This window comes from Rattus norvegicus, chromosome 5 (assembly GCF_036323735.1).
Source record: "Rattus norvegicus strain BN/NHsdMcwi chromosome 5, GRCr8, whole genome shotgun sequence".
Classification (NCBI taxonomy): domain Eukaryota; kingdom Metazoa; phylum Chordata; class Mammalia; order Rodentia; family Muridae; genus Rattus; species Rattus norvegicus.
This window is the reverse complement of record NC_086023.1, coordinates 147,569,352-147,586,908: the sequence shown is the minus strand read 5'-3', so window position 1 is coordinate 147,586,908 and position 17,557 is coordinate 147,569,352. Positions and strand designations below refer to the sequence as shown.

The following is a 17,557-nucleotide window of genomic DNA, read 5'->3' as shown; positions in this document are numbered from 1 at the left end:
TCTTGCACTGTGGGTTCCGAAGGTTGAACTCAGGCTTCCATTGCCTGCACAGCAAGTACCTGACTAGTTCAACTACCTTCCCAGCCTTGGATAGTAGTTTTGTTTGTGCAATTTTGGCCTAGAACTCACTCTGTAGGTTAGGCTGATCTTGAACTTGCCACCTGTGATGGCTAATCGTAGTTCAGTTTGACACAAGCTAGAGTTATCTGAAATGAGAGAACTTCAATTGAGAAAATGCCCCCATAAGGTCTGGCTGTAGGTCATTTTCTCAATTAGTGATCGACGTGGGAGGGTCCATTCCACTGTGGGCGGATCCATCCCTGGGCTGGGGGTCCTGGGTTCTATAAGAAAGCAGGCTGAGCAAACCATGGGGAGCAAGCCAGTCAGCATCCTCCTCCATGGCCTCTGCATCAGCTCCTGCCTCCAGGTTCCAGCCTTGTGTGAGTTCATGTGGAAGTGTAACCCAAAGAAACCTTTCCTTCCCCAACTTGCTTTTGGCCATGATGTTCATTACAGCAATAGTAACACTGACTAAGACATCATCCCCCTGCCTCAACTTCCCAGTCTGAGGGTTTTCCATGGGACTTCTTTCAAATCAATAGAACCTTCAGGTCCATTTCTTTAGAGCATCTGCTCTAAAAGATCCTATAAGGAAGTCCAGGTCAACCAAGGAGCCCCTAAGGAATCCCTAACTCTCCTCAAGCTCCACTTCCAGGGGGTGGACTCCAGCTTCACAGGTTCAAGGATCACCAGAAAGAGTTCCTAGGTTCCTCAAGGCATCCTCCCCACACTCAGCCTATAGACAGACAGGTCCCATGTAAATTCCCTCTTATGTACAATGGTACTTTATGCAGAAATGAGTGTAGGTCATGTGTATGCATGCACACACACACACACACACACACATACACAGAGTCACAGATCTACCAGACCCAAGCACATAAAGAATACACAATCTATGTTTACATCATGATACACCAATATAGGTTAATAATGTAAATAAATGTAAATATACAGGTGCATGCATGCTGACATGTTGGAGCATATCTACAAACTGATAACAAGTTCACACACGTCAGCATGTGTGAACGTTTAGAAACATAAGCATGCACCGCTCTTGCACATATATTCATTCACACTCTGTCTCCTCAGGTCCCTTCCTACCTTCAGTTCACTTCTCCCATGCCTTAGCTCTCACTAAGACGGCCATCAGGAGATGGCAAACACGGCGTGCAAATATGACGCCACGTGCATGAAGCCGTGTGTTCATATGTCTATGTTTCGATTGTTATATGTCACATATACTGTGTATGTCTAGGTCTGTGTGACATGGGAGTGTCTCTCTGTGACACAGGGGCCATTTTCCTGCAAGTCTATGTGTCTCTCTGGAAGGATTTCTATGTGTCTGTGTCCCTCCATCTCCATCTGAGGGAATGTGAGTTTTACCGTCGGGGTATGTCTGTGTAGCTATGTCCTATGGGTCATTTCTCTGTGTGCCTGGGTGTATATACCTGTGTAGATATCTGGGTGTGCCCCGTGTGTCGATGGCTCCAGTCCTCTACAGACTAACTCAAGTGTCTCCACTGCCAGCAGAGGCTACGGCTGGGGTGGGGCCAGGTGAGACTGGACTGAATTCCCCAGTGGTTGACAGTCGTATTTACAGAGCTCCGAGTAGGACATAATTGCTTCTATTAATCTTTCTCCGGTTGTTAATTGCTCACTTATGGGGTTGTGTATTATGCCGACTGTTGCTCTTAATTCGCCTCCGTAGCTGCAGGTGCTTGCTGCCTTATTAGCTGTTAATCGGCACAGCTAGGGATAGAGACTTAATTGGCCCCTAGAGTGGGCCACAGGCAAGCCAGCCGGGCACTGCCAGGTTCTCAGCCTGTCCCTGGAACTCTCACCTGTGGAGCACAGGTGGCTACAGGGAAGGAGCTGGTCTACTGCCAGCAGAGCGCAGTCGTATATACAGCGGTCGGAATGGCAAAGACAAGGTATGGTCCGCATATTGTCCTATCTCCTCCCAGAAGCCAAGTGACCCATCAGAGTCAGGCTCCTTCGCCCTTCTTTATCGCCGACCACACAGTCTACACTAGACGGGAAGCAATCCCATTTATTTCAATTAAGCCTAATAAGAGCTCTCCCCAGTACAGAGTGGAACTGGGTTTTGCCCTTTAATGCCTCTTCTGCCTCCATGTGGCTCTAGCAGTCAGGCCTGTAGCGGTTAGAAGGTCACTGGGAGAATGGAAGGCAAGCAAGAGAGCCTCTACCAGAACAGGAAAGGCAGAAATCAGATTCAGGAAGGATTCTCCACCTTTTGGGGAGGCAGCTCAAAGTTCTGCTCAGTTCCAGCCTCGCCTCTGCTTGCATAGCCCCAAGAATGGGGAACTCACTCCCTGTTTGCTGCAGCAGCAAGACAGCTCTTCACTCCCACTCGACCCCGGGTTGTAGCAGAGACTCCCATGTGGAGGGAAACTGAGGTCCGAGAAGGACAAAGAAGTTGTCCCACAGCTCTGCGGACCTTTCTTAGTGAAAGTGCAGACTGGAACTCTCCCTTGCTCTGACCCCAACTCCATCACAGGCATTTTGGACCAGCCTCAGCCAGCTACAGCAGCAACCACCTTAAACTCCAGTGCTCGGAGGATACAAGGGATCCCGACACCGTGGACGCCTTGAGAGTAGCAGTGGAGTGGAGAAGGTTCATGGTGCACCAACCTGGCCTGGTCAATAGTTCTCATCTCATGCCTGGGATCCAGTCTACCCTGACATCTGGAAGTTCCTCCTGCCATGTCTGGAGCTGCAAAAGAAGTTCATTTGCTCTACATCTGAGTTCTGAGTGGAACTGGGCTCTAAGGAGGGAGGCAGAAAACAAACATCCACTGCCTACTGTGCACCAGGACATCAACGAGTGTGAGCCAAAGTTGCAGTTCACGAATCCTCACATAACTTAGTGAGTTAAAGACTAGTACGTCTATTTACGGAGAAGGAAACTGAGTCACAGAGACGGGCACAGACCTAAGATGACATAGCCAGGGAAGGCAGAACTGGGGTCTAACAAGTCACATTGTTGCTTAAGGAACTGAGTCTTCGGCTCTGTAAGGTGAGTGGACCAGAACTGATGACCACCGTCAAAAGTCTCCCACCCACCTCAAACCGAGAACACGGAGACGCAAATCACTTACGCATGCGCAGTCCAGGTGGCCATCGGACGGGATGAAAGCAGTGCGAGGAGAACTGTCCAGCAGGGATAGTTGCCCAAACAAGTTCCGGCTCCGCCTCTATGTTAATGACATGCAGATATATGTAAATTTGTAACGCAACTGCTTAAACCTTTGGGAGCAGTAGGGTGACACGGGAGCAGTTGCTATGGAAATTCAAAAGAGACATTCTACCCCCACCCCCCTGCACCAGCAGGCGCACAGACACGTGTACAAAGACCCAGGGTTCCTCGCTCTGGAGCCCAGAGGATCACGGAGTGACAGAGGGTGTGAACCGGAAGGAACCCCAGAGACTGCGTCCAGCCTGGGGGTGCCAATGCCGGTCCTGGTGGGGGCGGGCGCAGTTCGCTAGAACCCTTTGGGCAGCGGGCGACTCCTCCTCGGCCTAGCAACCAGGGCCCTGCCCGGCGTTGCATAGCAACATTCCTAGAACCTAGCAACCGCCGATCACACCCCCTAGCAACGTCATGCCAAGCTGCGTTCCTGGTCCCTATCAAGAGATAAGGAAAGGGCTTGAGAACTAGGAGCAGAAAGGGGGGGGGGAGGGTCATATGCCCAACTCATACCCCGAGGCAGGATGCATGGTTTCCGGGTTCATCTATATCCCGCTCCCCGGGGCGAGTTGTCAGAACGCCGCGTTTGCACCCTTGCTTATGGAAGGGCAAACTGAACCTCTAAGGGCAGGCCCCGGCGGTGGGCAGAGGCTAGCTCTTCCCCCGATGCCTCTGCTGTCTTTCCAGGAGAAAGCCGCGGCCTGGGAGAAACGTGTACTGCGGTTTCCCCAACCCCAACAGCGTTAGGAAAGCCACCCAAGTTGTGGGCTCGGAGAGGAGCTGCAGGTTTGCATAGTAATTTGCATCATTTGCATTTAGCGCTGAGGCTGCGGCAATCCCGTGCCCTCTGAGCCAGAGGAGTTCCTTCAAGAGCCCCGTTTCTTTCTCTGGTTCACCGGTCCGGCATACTCTCGTTGCTCCCACTTGCAACCCACCCTCGCCCACCTTCCCCGCTCAAACCTTCCCACTTTCTCATCCGCCCCCAGCTCAGACTCGGTCCTGCCAGCCCGGACCACCATCCCAAGGTAGAGGGCCCCCTCTGCTGTCGGCTGTGGGTAGGGCAGACGCAGAGCTCTTGGGGTAGAAAGAGGGGCTCCAGAATGAGGCATGCTTCTGATACTGCAGCAAAGGGGGAGGGGAGCGAGGGTAGGTTAGGAAAAGTAGCAGGGTGGGGTTGGGGGGTGTCCTGGGTGAATTAGTCTGGGGAAGCTACTCAGTCCCCAGACTCAAAGCTGCTGTGAGAAGCTCACTCCAGACCTAAGGCAAGGCAGCAGTGGTCAAAGTCTATACCACTCACTTAGCAGGCCCGAAGGTCTTCTCAGACCTAAACCCTGGCTGTCTCTAGCCGTTGTCAAGACCTACAGAAAGCATTCAGCTTCAACAGCGACCCCACAGAGAGAGAGGGAGCCGACACGTATACTGAGAAGCCCCTCACAGACGCACATGGGGATGGACTCCTAGGGAACATTACGGTATTTTGTGCCCACCCCTGACCTATCCAAAAGAAAAATTATTGCCTTCCAAAGTTTAGAACAACTCCTGGAGCTGCAGAGAAAACCCAGGGGCTAAGAGCCTGTTAACACCAGCATTAGAGGAACGGGGACAGCAATTAGCCAATACTTTAAGCTTGCTGGCTAGCCAAAACGGTGAGCTTCTGATTCTGGGAGACAGCCTGTCTCAAAACAGTCAAGGGGACGGCGAAAGAGGAAGTATCAATGCTCTTCTCTGACCTCTGAGAGCCACGGGTGCATGTGCACACCACAACTCCATGAATAATAAAATTCCTTTAGCTTTCCTGACACCTCTACCAGCCTGTGTCTTTCTCTCTCCTCCAACCCCAGTCTCTCTTCTCTCCCACCACGGATCCTGCCCCTTAATTCAGGTTTTTTGTTTTAGACAGTGTGTTAGGGTTCTCTAGAGGAACAGAACTTATAGCATAAATATATGAGATTTATTAGAGTGGCTTACAGACTGTAAGGCGCTGGATAGTCAGTCTTGAATTAGCTATGTAGAATAGCCTAGATTCAGATTCAAGAGATCCACCCGCCTCTGCCTCCTTCGAGTTGGGATTAAAGGTGCGCATGCCCACACTTGGCTCAGAGATTTTTTGTCGTTGTTTTAGATTTTTCTAATGTCTCCAGAAGCCACATAGTGACTTTGTCCTGGGACAAAGTGATGGCTCAGGACCCCCACTCAGCATCCTGGGGCAAAGTGATGGTTTGGGACCCCCCCTCTAGTCAGCTACTGGGGAGATCATGCATTTGTGTAGAAAAATTCAAAGATACCTCAAGCCACACCTGGATGGGACTAGAGACTCCTTGTCGGCCATCAGATGCAATCCTTACTTTGCCAAGTTTTTATTGAACCAAAAATCAACATCAAACAGACTGCAGAACAGACACAAACTGGGCAGGTGTGGGAGAGCTCACTTGTCGTTCCTGGGGTTCAGCATTGGGAAAGGATTCAACACTCCTATTCTGGAAGCTCTAAAGGGTCAGGCCCCTCTGGCAGGGGACAGCCAGAGCCACCTCCATCCAAAGGGCCTGAAGAAGACCCAGGGGGATCTGGAACTACAGATACTACGGTAGATGGGAGGCAGGAATCCTGGCCTTGGGGCCTCAGTGAGGCCTGGAACTGGTGACTCATGGTCACTAAGACCTTGAGGTGCTGGTGTAGGTCATGGTGGAAACAGGAGGCCCTGTGGAGGTGCTGTCCACGGCTGATGCCAGGGAACATGGGTCCTGCTGGATTGGGATGCTGGGAGTAGTGCTGGGAGTAGTGCCAGCCTGCTTCTGAGGACCACTGTCCCCACCCAGGCTCACTTCCCCTGCCTCTGGAGAGGCTCTGTGGAGCACACACACTCCTTGGAGCCAGGTTGCCCTGGGCCAAGCTCTGCTTTGGCTCCTCCTCATGGGGAGATGGTCCTCTCGGGGTGGCCTCTGACCTCCTGTCCTCTGATGAGTATCGGATCCTTTCCACCTTTTTGCTGAAAGACACGGTCTTTGGAGCCTTGCTCCACACGGGGCTGGACAGAGCTGTGTCTGGAAGCTCATCCTCTGGGAACAGCACAGCCAGTAACAGGCTCGTGTGAGCAGTTTCAAGACCTGAAAAGAGGAGGAAGAGGGTTCCAAGACCTGGAGGAAGTCAACACACACACACACACACACACACACACACACACACACACACACACACACACACAGCGGCAAAGGTTGCAGTGAATCCAGAGGTTTGGTCGAGAGAACTTCCTGTCACTGAGGTGGGGAAAAGCAACCAGGCGATAGAGCCTGTCTCAGAGTGTTCGGTCTAGGTGATCAGTGGTCATCTGGCAGAGGTAAGGCCATTGATGGTTTGACCTCAAGGCCTAATGGAGACAGTCTGCACCATCCCCAGAGGTGTATCATCTGTCTTGGAGCCTTCCACAAATTGGGGAAATGGCTTATTGTAGAATGAATGAATGAATGAATGAATGAATGAATGAAATGAATGAGAGGTGAATGGAGGACATGCCAACCTGCCTCCAGTACTGGGAACTGCAGCCCAGCGAGATCTTAAGGCTTTTTGCTTCAGAGCAGGCTGACACATCCTGCGTGTGAGTCCCTAAAGTCCTTTTCCACAGTGATTTCCTAGGGCCACGCCTAGGCCGATCCCTGCCCTGAAGCCAGGCCTAGCTGGTGCAGCGGCAGACGCACACCTATTCGTCTTGGCTGCATGTGGTCTGGATCTGCCTCTGGCCTGCTACACTTACTTGGATCAGATGTGGCTGCTCTGTAGTTCTATTGGGCGAGTAGCTGGTTCTCACCTGGGCCCCCCAGAGGGCGCAGCCTGGCTGGCAGAGGCTCAAAGGCAGGCAAGGGCATCAGGACCATTTTCACATGATGCACGGTCGCCAGGCAGTGGCACTGCTTGTCGTTGAGGTAGGAGTAGAGCAAACGGTAGTTCTGGATGTCCCGAGACCCGTGGGGACTCAATCTGACCACACAGATGTCCTGAGGGATACAGAGGGAGTGGCAAAGGGACCGTCATCCTCTGGGCCTGCAGGCACAATTAGACCAGCAGACCTCCGAGAGCCTACTTCCTCCAGAGCAGTGGTTCTCAAACTTCCCGAGGCCGAGACCAGATCCTCGTGCTGTGGGGACCCCCCAACCATAACATCATTTTTGCTGCTATTTCATAACTGTGATTTTGCTATGTTACATTATGTTATGAATCGTAATGTAAATATCTAATATTTATGCAGGATAGCTGATGTGTGACCCCTGTGGAAGAGTCATTCAACCCCCAAAGCCGTCATGATCCACAGGTTGAGAACTACCGCTCTAGGAAGAAGGCAGGAAGGGAGAACCTTGCCCAGGGTCACTGGCGAGTTAGATGGGGAGAGAAGAAGCTGAGAAGGGGGAGCAGAGGAGAGGGTGCCCTAAGAGCAGGCCACTTACCTTTGCCCTGGATGGGCCCATACTGTCTAGAAGATCCCAGATGTGGTTTGGAGGGAGGCGGCCTGCTGAGCGAATGACCTCTGGCAGACCCTGGGGGCAGGAGGTTGGTCAGCACCTAACTTCCCACGCTCTTAGGCAGATTCATTTCCCATTACCTCAGGCCAAGTCAGAGAAGGGGAAGGACAGGCAGTGTATCTGAACCCTCAGGGGCTCCCTAACTAACAGTTACTCAACATCACTCCCAAAACCCTCCTGTGGAGTGAGGAGTCCCAGGACGATCCCCACCCCCGAGGTCTCTCTCTCCTTACATCTTGGGGTAGAGTTATTAGCCTGAGTGTGTGTCAGAATCAGGCTAGGGTATCATCTGCTTAGTCAGCACAGGGCTCACTGGATGAATTACCAACTGGGCTGAGAAGGGCGTGAGGGAGTCCTTGTCAACCTAAGTACCTGGACAAGCTGACAGCTGTGCCCGGAGATCAGCTGCGCCTTGGTCCGGAAGTGCTTGATGGAGAACATGTCCAGTGAACCCTCCCAGGGCGGAGGGCTGGGCGGGACAGGTTTGGGCCCAGCAGGCATCTGGAGCCTAGAAGAAGGGACAGGGCAGGGCCAAGCAGAGTCATTCATTGGGATATCCCCACGGTCCCTTTTGTTTGCAAAGTCAGTAAGGGCTGTGTTCTCACTGTAGAGACCTGAACACTGATCCAAGCATTGGCCTTGAGCAGGAGGGAACCAAGAAGCTTTGTGAGCTCCATTTCAGATAGAAAAAGAGAGGCTCACAGACAAAGGAAGACGCCGTCACAGAGGAATGAAGCTCTTGCAGTGTGTGGATGCTGTTACTCCAGCTGGTGGCCTCTCCCACCCAGGATGCTGGGTTGCTCACCTATTGGCTACCAATCCCATACCTGTCTTGTGGTTCCTTAGGGGGTGTCTTCCCAACTTTGAGCATCTCTGGAGAGGACACAGGAACTGGACTTGGGGCTTTCTGGATGGTGTTTTCCTCCTCGTTCATGGCGGCCGGGGAGAAGGCTGGCAGTTTAGTTGAGGATTTCTGATCTGCAAAGAACAGAGGCAAGAATTGAAATGTGTATACGGAGGGAGAAGCCAGCCCACCGCCTGCCTTGGAACCAAGTCTTGCGCTGTCTTCATTCCAAGGTGACCTGTGGCACAGGCACTCCCGTTCTGCTGCCTTCGAACTCGGCTACTCACCCATGCTGTGGCTGATGCCAGCTTGTAGCTCTGGCTGGCTCCCACTGTCAGCCTTCCTGCCTCCCTTCCCACCCGTGCAGATCTGGCAGCTGGAGTCACAGAGGTGGTGCTGATGCCAATCTGTGGTGTCCTCCAGGGGGGTCGTTAGGGCCTGTAGGCTGCACTCTCTGGGCACCATGGGTTCCTGGAAAGCACGGAGGTTGAAGGGGGGGTTGATGGCAAGGTGGCCGGGAAGTCAGGAGCCCTCTCTACGTAGAGAGCCTCAAGAATCTGGTTTATTTTTCTAGGTATGTTTTTCTATTCCAAACACTGAAAATTCGTAAAGAAACTTGGGAAATAAATAATTGTAAATAAAAAAAACCCCACCATTTTTTTTTTTGAACAACTGTTGGTACACTGGGTGTTCTTTCATAGTTTTTCTATGCAGAGGGTCTGGGGGTCCTATTCTTTGCACCCTGTTTTGTACCCCATTCATTGCAGTAGACACATTTGCCCCTTCTCTAGACACCCCCCCAGGGCCAACTGTGTGGCAGCTGCTAGACATTCAGGTCACCTCCAGTTTTCACAAGCAAGAAGCCCCGAAGGCATCTTTGTGCACAAAGTGTTTTCCTAACTTTTACTTCTTTCCTTGGGTCAAGTCCTCAGAAGCAGGGGACGGAACCCAGGAGAGTAAACATTCTAACCACCTTCGCCCTCTCAATAGAAATCCCTTCCGTTCAGAAGGTTTGAAGAGATTTCGAGACACTGCCAGGGGCACATCCCCAACCCACTCCAGCCCAGGACACTGGTTCCGGTTTCAGCAGGAGCAGGAACTGCATTTAGTAACCGCCATGTTCAAACCAGGTGCTGTTTGTGTAGGGGCCACACGGCAGGGACTCGGTAAGAGTGGAGATTGCTCTTCTCTGTCACCTTCCCCATCCCCCTATCATCTCCTCTCTTTCTTTCTCCTGACACCTCTCTGTGTCTCCAGTCCCTCTCCAATGCTGACACGCAGCCTCTCGAGGGAATGTGCTTGGCCTACGCCGGGGAGCAGCTGCACCCCCGAGGGCTCCTCTCTACACAGGCAGTGATTCTTCCTGGCTCGAATACTTGGGGTGGGAGGTGACAAACCCGCAAGTGTCGTCTTGTCAAACCCTTGTCATTTCCCCCAGGGCCTGGTACCCAGGAAAGGCTCCATAAATCTGTACTGAATGACTGAACATGAGCTAAGAGACTTGCCTGCCCTCCACCCATCTCCTAATCAGAACCAAGTGACAACCGACCCATAAAGACCCCAACCAGGCCAGAGAGGCCTTCTCAGAGTGATGGATATGGGGACAAGGGGGAGGTCCTGCTGACCACAGGACACTGGTTAACCAAGTTGGGACAGATGAGCCACCATACTAAGCAGGCTCCGGACAAGACGGAAGTGCTCTGGTAAAGGATGGTGCTCCACCAGGGGATGCAGCTGGCCCATCAGTTAGTTAGAGGCCTAAGTCCTGGGCCTCCTCCAGTGCAAGGGCAAGGTCGGGAGGGCCCCTGGCGTTATGCCCAGGGTCTCGGGTAGTTCCTTGCCTGTGGCAACTCCAAGCATATAAACCCATTGATAAAACAGATCTCTGTGTCTCTCACATCTGGAAAAAACCTTCGCCTGAAGCCAGAGTGGCTGTGCTTGGGGTGAGCGTAAAGACAAGTGTCCTGGAGTTAAGCTAACAGGAGGGAGAACAGTGCCAGACCTACTTACTGTCTTGAACATGGGGCCATGGAGTAGGCAATGGCCGTGCTCAGGGCCCCATAGTTAGCAGGGCGAGGAGTACCTGTGTCGACCTCAGGTTGCCCCTTACCATCAGGTCTTCCAAGGTCAGCATCTGGTCCGAGTCCCGAGGGATCTCTACCTCGCCCTTGTGAGTCAGTTTGGAGGCGGGAAGCCTGTACGGTTCCTTCTGTTGTTGCTCAATGATATCCAGGCTCTGCAGTAACCAAGCCAAACTCAGCCAGGGGCCTCTGGCCACCCAGGACCCGGTCGCTCCCTCCCTCCTTCGAGGCCCTTCCCTTGGGGGCTCCCCTCATTTTCAAGCCTCTCTCTGTTCACTTAGAAAGCCAGCCCCCCTCAGCCCTACCCTTCCAGGTCCTACTGAAGTTGTGCCTCCTCTAAGAAATGTCGCTGTACTTGGCCTTCACCCAAGTCAACTACGCTTCTGGCTGCCCCACCCATCTGTCCCCAGGGAGGCTGTGGTGTGGGAACAAGTGTTGCAGGCTGAGTCCCAGATGGGTCATTAATAAAGATTTAAGGATTAGAGTGACTTTGGGCCACCCCTTAGTTGCCTCTAAACCTCAGTTTATCTGTTCTCTGGGGATTTAGAGCAAGGTATTAAGCAACACATGAGGAGGGCTCAGCCTAGCTTCACAGGAATGACTGTCATCCCCTTTGTTGAGCAAAGTCACCTGACCTGTAAGCCTGTCTCCCCTTTTCTGTTTGTTTAAAGCAAATTCTTTTTTTAAAAATGTTATTTAGATTGGTGTTCTCCCTCCGTGCTATGTCTGTGTGAGTTACTGACAGTTGTGAGCTGCCATGTGAGTGCTGGGACTTGAAACCTGGGTTCTTTGCGAGAGCAGCCAGCGCTCTTAACCACTGGGCCATCTCTCCAGACCCTCTCCTTTCCTAATGGTGCAGGAAGACAGGGGTCCTGCAGCCTCCACACCCAGGCAGGGAGACTCCGTGATGGCGACACACTCAGCTTTGTACTCAAAACAGCTCACACTAGGTCAGGCCCTGTGTGCATTACCTTCTTGCTTGTGTACCTATGCCCACATGTGGGGGTGTGAGTTAGTGGATGGCTAGATGCATGTGTACAAATGCATGTGGAAGCCACAGGTCCATCTTCAGTGTCCTTCCTCGGGAGCCATTCACCTTACAGTTTGAGGCAAGGTCTTTCACTAGGCTTCCCTGTCTCCGCCTCCCTAGCCAACACTGGGATTGTAAACACATGCCACCATGCTGACTTTTTACATGAATTCTGGGGCTCGAACTCATACTGTAAGGCAAGCTCTCTACTAGCTGAGCTTCCTTCCCAGTTCCCACCCCGGAATTCTTTTCTTTCCTTATTTATTTATCTATCTATTTATTTATTTACCTACCATTTTATATACTGATCACTGTCCCCCTTCTTCTAGTCCCCCTTCACACAGTCCCTCCTCTCATCTTCCCTACCCCTTCTCTTCTGAGAGGGTGAACACCCCTCTCCCCATCCCAGTATCCTCCAACCTTGGCACATCAAATCCCCTCTAGGCGGGGTGCATCCTCTCCCACTGAGGCCAGACAAGGCAGCCCAGTTAGGGGAGCAGGATCCACAGACAGGCGACAGGTTTAGAGACGGCCCCTGCTCCAGTTGTTGGGGGAACCCGTATGAAGACCAAGCTGCACATCTGTTACTTTCCTTTTTTAAGATTTATTTTATTTTATGTATTTGAGTACTCTACCTGCATGTGCATCTGCAGGCCAGATCTCATGACAGATGGCTGTGAGCCACCATGTGGTTGCTGGGAATTGAACTCAGGACCTCCAGAAGAGCAGCCAGTGCTCTTAACCCTGAGCCATCTCTTCACCACCACCCCACCATGGAATTCTTAATAGCTGTGGCACAGAGGCTTCAGTGACACCCAAACTACATAGCTGCTCCCATCTGAGGACACCTGCAGTGCCTGGACAGAAACTTGGCTGATGGATGGGGACACCGGTTGGACTTGGGTTATTACCTCAGCACCTCAGCAGCTCAGCATTGGACTATTGCCTCTGGCCTTCAAACATTGGGCCAGCATTCCTGACAGCAAGCTCAATGCTATGCCTTCCCTACTCCCGAAAGGAGGCCCACAGGCAGGACCCAGGAGGACCTGACTGAAGGGAGTGGAGTTGTGGGGCCCCTTTTCCAAATCTGAAGTTGGGGTGGAAAGAGGAGCAATGGTGATGTCCTCACATACCTCCCTCTCTCTCTCTCTCTCTCTCTCTCACACACACACACACACACACACACACACACACACACACCTTGCATGGTTTCTGTTTTCTCCAGCTCCTTCTCAGTCCCGACTGTCCTTCTGTCCTGCTTCCTCTGTTCCCCTTCCGCTGCCCTCCCCCTTCTTCTGATTTGTCTACAAAGCTCTCACCCTTCTCTTCTCCTGGTCCCGCCAGCGGGACAGCTCCTTCGGGGCCAGCTGGATTGAGCTCATCTGTACCAGGTCCTTAGGGGTGACATCACAGTGAGCCACTTTGAGAAACAGGTCCTGTGGAGGTTGGGGGAAGAGAATGCACCATTCCGTCCTGAGAGCACCCACTCCAACCTGCTGTCTGCTCCTGGTGACCCCAAGCGAGGGTTAGGCAGGTGGAGCCACCCCTGGCTCACATTTCGGGGATCCCGCAGGTTGAAGAGCAGGTTACGGTACTTGCTCTTGTAGCGGAGGTTGGTGTCCTGGGTCAGGTGGAAGAGGGCAGCCTCAATGCCTTCTGCAATGCCCTCCACCTCGTCTTCCCTCAACTCCAGGTTGGGAAGCTCCTGGGTGCTGTGGGGACAAGCAAGCCCTGAGCAGAAATGTTCCCCACTCCCTTAGCCTGAGAGGGAGATGTAGTGATGGGAGACAGGGCCTGGGCCATCTCCTTTCTTTTAGGGCTGTTCCCCTACAGATCTGTTGACTCCCACCCCTGCTCTGTGAGGAAGATGTGGTATTAACCTAGGGAGAACTCAGAGTTCAGGGCTCACCCTAAGGCTACCCAACAGACCTGTGGCAAAGCAAGTGTCAAAGTCAGGCTGCTTGGTCCTGCTAGACAGCTGAGTCTGTGTGGAGAGGATCGAGCCTGGGGTTGGGGGTTAAGGAATCAACCAGAGAAAAGAACCAAGCTGAGGTCGGTACAGTAAAAGATCAACCAAGGAAAGGGAGACATGATCCTGATCTGCTGCTGACTCTGCCTTCTCTGAGTTTGGTCTCAGATCTCTGACTCTCACTGCAACTGAAGCCATGTATTACAGACACCCAGGTTCACATTTCAGCTTGCCATGGGCTGTGTGGGTCCGTAACCACCCCAACATCAAATAGGTTTAGACACACACACACACACACACACACACACACACACACACACACACACTATCTCACACACTGTCTCTGTCTCTGTATCTTTGTACCTCTTTCTCTACCTCTGTCTCTGTGTCTCTGTCTCTCTGTGTCTCTTTGTCTCTGTCTCTCTGTATCTCTCTGTCTCTGTCTCTCTCTATCTCTGTCTCTCTGTATCTCTGTCTCTGTCTCTCTCTGTCTTTATCTCTGTCTCCCCCCTTTCTCCCCCCCACCTGCCCCCCTCTCTCTCATATGGTCTGATCGGAAGCTACACAGGACAGTCTGTCAGCACAGCTAGGAGGTAGGGAACAAAGCCTTACCGAGTCCACAGTACCTCCTGCATGGCACGGACCACAGTGGATCGCACTCCAACATCCAGAGGCATAATCTCCCGCTCACCTGGGGTAGGGAGAATGTATCATGCAATCCCAGGGGACAACAAGAAATATGAGGAGGGGTAAATTTGAGGAGGGGGTTTGAATCTCCCCCACTCGTGGCTCTAGGACCCCGTTCCTTTGGAGAACTTTGGGCTGATAGGGAATGAAGAAAAAGATCCCAGAAGTGAGCAGCAGGGTGAGAGACTCCTCACCCGCTCTGGGGACGTCACCTGGGTCCTCTGCCCTCTGCTGAAGAGGCTGCACATTCTCCGCTTCTGAAGGGTCACTCTGCAGAGAGAGATGAGCATGGCAGAGAAGCCCACTCCAGCCAAGGCTGCTTTGAGGGCGGGGGCTCCATTTATCTATGGATGAATGGGTAACTCAGCCCCTATGAAGAGATCCCCAAGGGGCTTTGGAGCAATGGAATCATGTAAGAGCACCCCACACCCCACTCCAACGGATGGCTGGAGATCTTGATGCAGTAGAACATGTGGGTCAGCAGGATCACCGTAGACAGAGCCTTCCCAAGCACAATGGAGGAAAATCGCTCCCGTACTCCCCTAAATTCCCAAAACTAGTAGAAAGAGCATCCACAGAACCCAGGCCAGCATCCAAATGGGGATAACCCACCTCTTTGGGACCTTGGCCAAGTCACTCCATCCTGGGCCTCAGTGACATTGGGTGGAGTCAAGATTAAGCACTAGCCCCTAGGCAAGGAAGTCAGCTTTGTACCTGACAACAGGCCGGGTGAGCAGTCATGGGCTTTCTCTTCCTCCTGGCTGAGCTGGCCTTCAACTCCTCCATAGGTTCAGTTTGTCCTGGCTGCCTGCTGCTGACGGCTCCCAGAAGCTTGATCCCTGACCCAGAGCAGACCTGCTGGGAGAGAGCATGTCAATGCTCTGTCTGAAATAGTTCCCGCCTTGGCTTCAACTGTTTGCTTTCTCTGGCTTCCAGCAGCCAGTGACTCCAATAAACACAGGATCAGGACTGTACCCCCTTGTATCCACAAAGGCCTGGCACATAGTAGGACTCAGTAAATGTCTGCTGCCTGGCCAGCCTCTGTCCCGGGAACAAAGCCACCTGTCTCTGTGCTCGCCCTCTGGCTTCCCCTCTACCTCCCAGCCCCATTTTCTATCAATAGGCTCTACGTCATCAGGAAGAACACACCAGTCCTCGTTCTATCCACTCCTGCTCAAACATTTCTCATGTCTCTTTTGGGGACTCGGTGAAGCTAAAGCTCCTGTTATCCATGTACTGTCCCTGAGAGAAATCCCTTCATGGCTATTTAGTGAGCAGTTTGAATGCTGCAAACTTATTGCTTCCCCCTTTCACCACTACTGGGGGGGAACCTCGGTTCCTTTGGAGCCTAGAGGATGTGCTGTTTCATGATTGGTAGATGAGGGTTAGGGGCTGTTGCATAAGGGTTTCAATTCCTTCCTCTCCTTGCTTCCTTTGGACTCCTCTCTCTCTTTTCCAAAGGTACATTTCAATTCTTTTAATTCCAAATCACAGGAATTGTGTTAGGCGTGAGTTGGGGGTGGGTTGCAGGGTCTGAGAGATACCGAAAGTCTAAGCTTTAGCATCACTGAGGTGAGGGGAGCGGGCTCAGAGAGCCTCTGCTGAGGAGGGCCCGGCCCACACACATCCCCAGAGCCAAACAGGGTGAAGGACAGCACTGAAGAAGAAACACCTACATAGTACACGGACTTCACCCCGCAGGACACTCGCACCTCCTCCTTGGAGAAAAAATAAAGAGGGTTGAGAGATTAGAATCCAGAGGACCCCACAATCTAGCCCAGCCCAGAGAACTGCGTGCTTACGAGGCTAACATTTGTAAAAAGGCACCGGGCACAATCCAGCATCTACTAACAAGGCATTGTTAATACACGGTAACACATCCAGACTGTAAATTCTATGAGGGCATTAATCGGGGGAAGGAGTCATTAAAAGACGACCTTCTCCTGGGATCTGGAGGCAGGGACACGATCTGCATGAACTCGCTGCCACCCTAGACCATGAGGAAGTGGACGCTATGCTACCACCTCACAGAGGAGGGAACCGAGGCTTCAGTCGGCTGTGAGGAGTCCTAAGCCACCCAGCAGTTAATGCTAGAACTTCATCCCCCATTTCCACAGCCCCAGCCCTATGTGGAGCTACGGAAAGATTCATGGACCGATGTCATGTTGTGTTATTGGGAGGGAAGGGGGGAAAATAGGTTAGAAAACATTGTCTGTTGCATAAGCCCATTTATGTAAATATATATTTATAGATGCAAAATAGATGTTATCTCTAGGGAATGAATTCCGGGGAGACTTTCATTTTCTACATGTGTACACTTGGGAATTGATGTTATTCAAAAATGAGCATGTATTTCTTTCATAACCAGAAACATATTTTTTTATTAAAAGGCGAGTGCAGAACAATATATGTAGCATGCTACGGCTTGCATTACCGGGAGAATGAATTTTTAAATGTGTATTTGCTTGGCTACACATAAAACATATCTGGAAGTCTTTACGGATCCTAATAGTCCTGCCTCCCGGCAGGGAGGCCCTGGGTGCTGGGACGGAGGCTCTGCGTTTGGTTTCTTTTTCAATCCATGAGATGAATCAGCCTTTCAAAAAAAGTAACAAGGGAGAAAGAAGGAAAACGGGACACAGCGCGGGGACGTGGGAGAGGTATTAAGATCAGCCTGTCCTTCGAAGTAGGCTGGCTGTGGATTCAGGGGTCCTTCCACCGGCTTCACGGGGCTCAGTCTTTCAGACATACAAGACGGAACGCAGAGCGGGCAGGATGAGTGTGGGATGTAGTTAAAGGGAGACAGGGGTGGAAAGGAAAAGACAAAAAACAACCGGATTCAGCTGGGAACCAAACACAACTTCTGGAAATAAAAACATAATTAAAATAAAATAAAATAACTCGGTGTATGGTTTAATAGCATGTACTAGACACAGCTGAAGCCAATTAATGAGCTGGGAGATGGATCTCAAGAAATTATCCAGAACAGTCGCAGCCCAGAGACTGTGGAGCAAAGTCAAGAAGATGCAGCCGATGGGAGTGAGCGGGACTAATTAATCTAACTAATTAGGAGAGAAGGAAACGTGGCAGAAGCAGCACTTGAAGGTACACAGCTAAGAATTCCTCCCCGACTGATAAAAGAGGGCAATTCACAGTTTTAAAAA

At 51.8% G+C, this 17,557-nt stretch overlaps 2 protein-coding genes across 2 annotated transcripts in view; both read right to left on the bottom strand.

Moving 5' to 3' along the window:
* Nucleotides 1-5,336, bottom strand: part of Adgrb2 (adhesion G protein-coupled receptor B2) — a 65,154-nt gene extending 59,818 nt beyond the window's left edge. The window contains exon 1 of the mRNA XM_006238935.5: nucleotides 3,183-5,336. The gene's annotated coding sequence lies outside the window, so the exon portion shown is untranslated. The remainder of the gene's footprint in view (nucleotides 1-3,182) is intronic.
* Nucleotides 5,337-5,743: 407 nt separating this feature from the next.
* Spocd1 (SPOC domain containing 1) lies at nucleotides 5,744-13,449 on the bottom strand. Its single transcript, XM_063261356.1, has 9 exons — nucleotides 13,293-13,449; nucleotides 13,057-13,173; nucleotides 10,737-10,862; nucleotides 8,914-9,097; nucleotides 8,599-8,760; nucleotides 8,155-8,453; nucleotides 7,708-7,797; nucleotides 7,074-7,260; nucleotides 5,744-6,375 (listed from the first exon to the last, which is right to left on the bottom strand). The coding sequence occupies exons 2-9, from the start codon at nucleotides 13,117-13,119 to the stop codon at nucleotides 5,744-5,746; spliced, it is 1,743 nt and encodes a 580-aa protein (XP_063117426.1). The 5' UTR covers nucleotides 13,120-13,173; nucleotides 13,293-13,449.
* Between the last annotated feature and the right edge of the window lie 4,108 nt (nucleotides 13,450-17,557).

Excerpts from the sequence above, each read along its gene's own strand:
- Spocd1 (XM_063261356.1), bottom strand. The coding sequence starts at position 13,119 with ATGAGCTCAATCCAGCTGGCCCCGAAGGAGCTGTCCCGCTGGCGGGAC. Across the intron at positions 10,863-13,056 it reads GGGACCAGGAGAAGAGAAGG|AGCCTGGATATCATTGAGCA; the intron begins GTGAGAGCTTTG and ends TGGTTACTGCAG. Across the intron at positions 9,098-10,736 it reads TGACCTTGGAAGACCTGATG|GAACCCATGGTGCCCAGAGA; the intron begins GTAAGGGGCAAC and ends CGTGCTTTCCAG.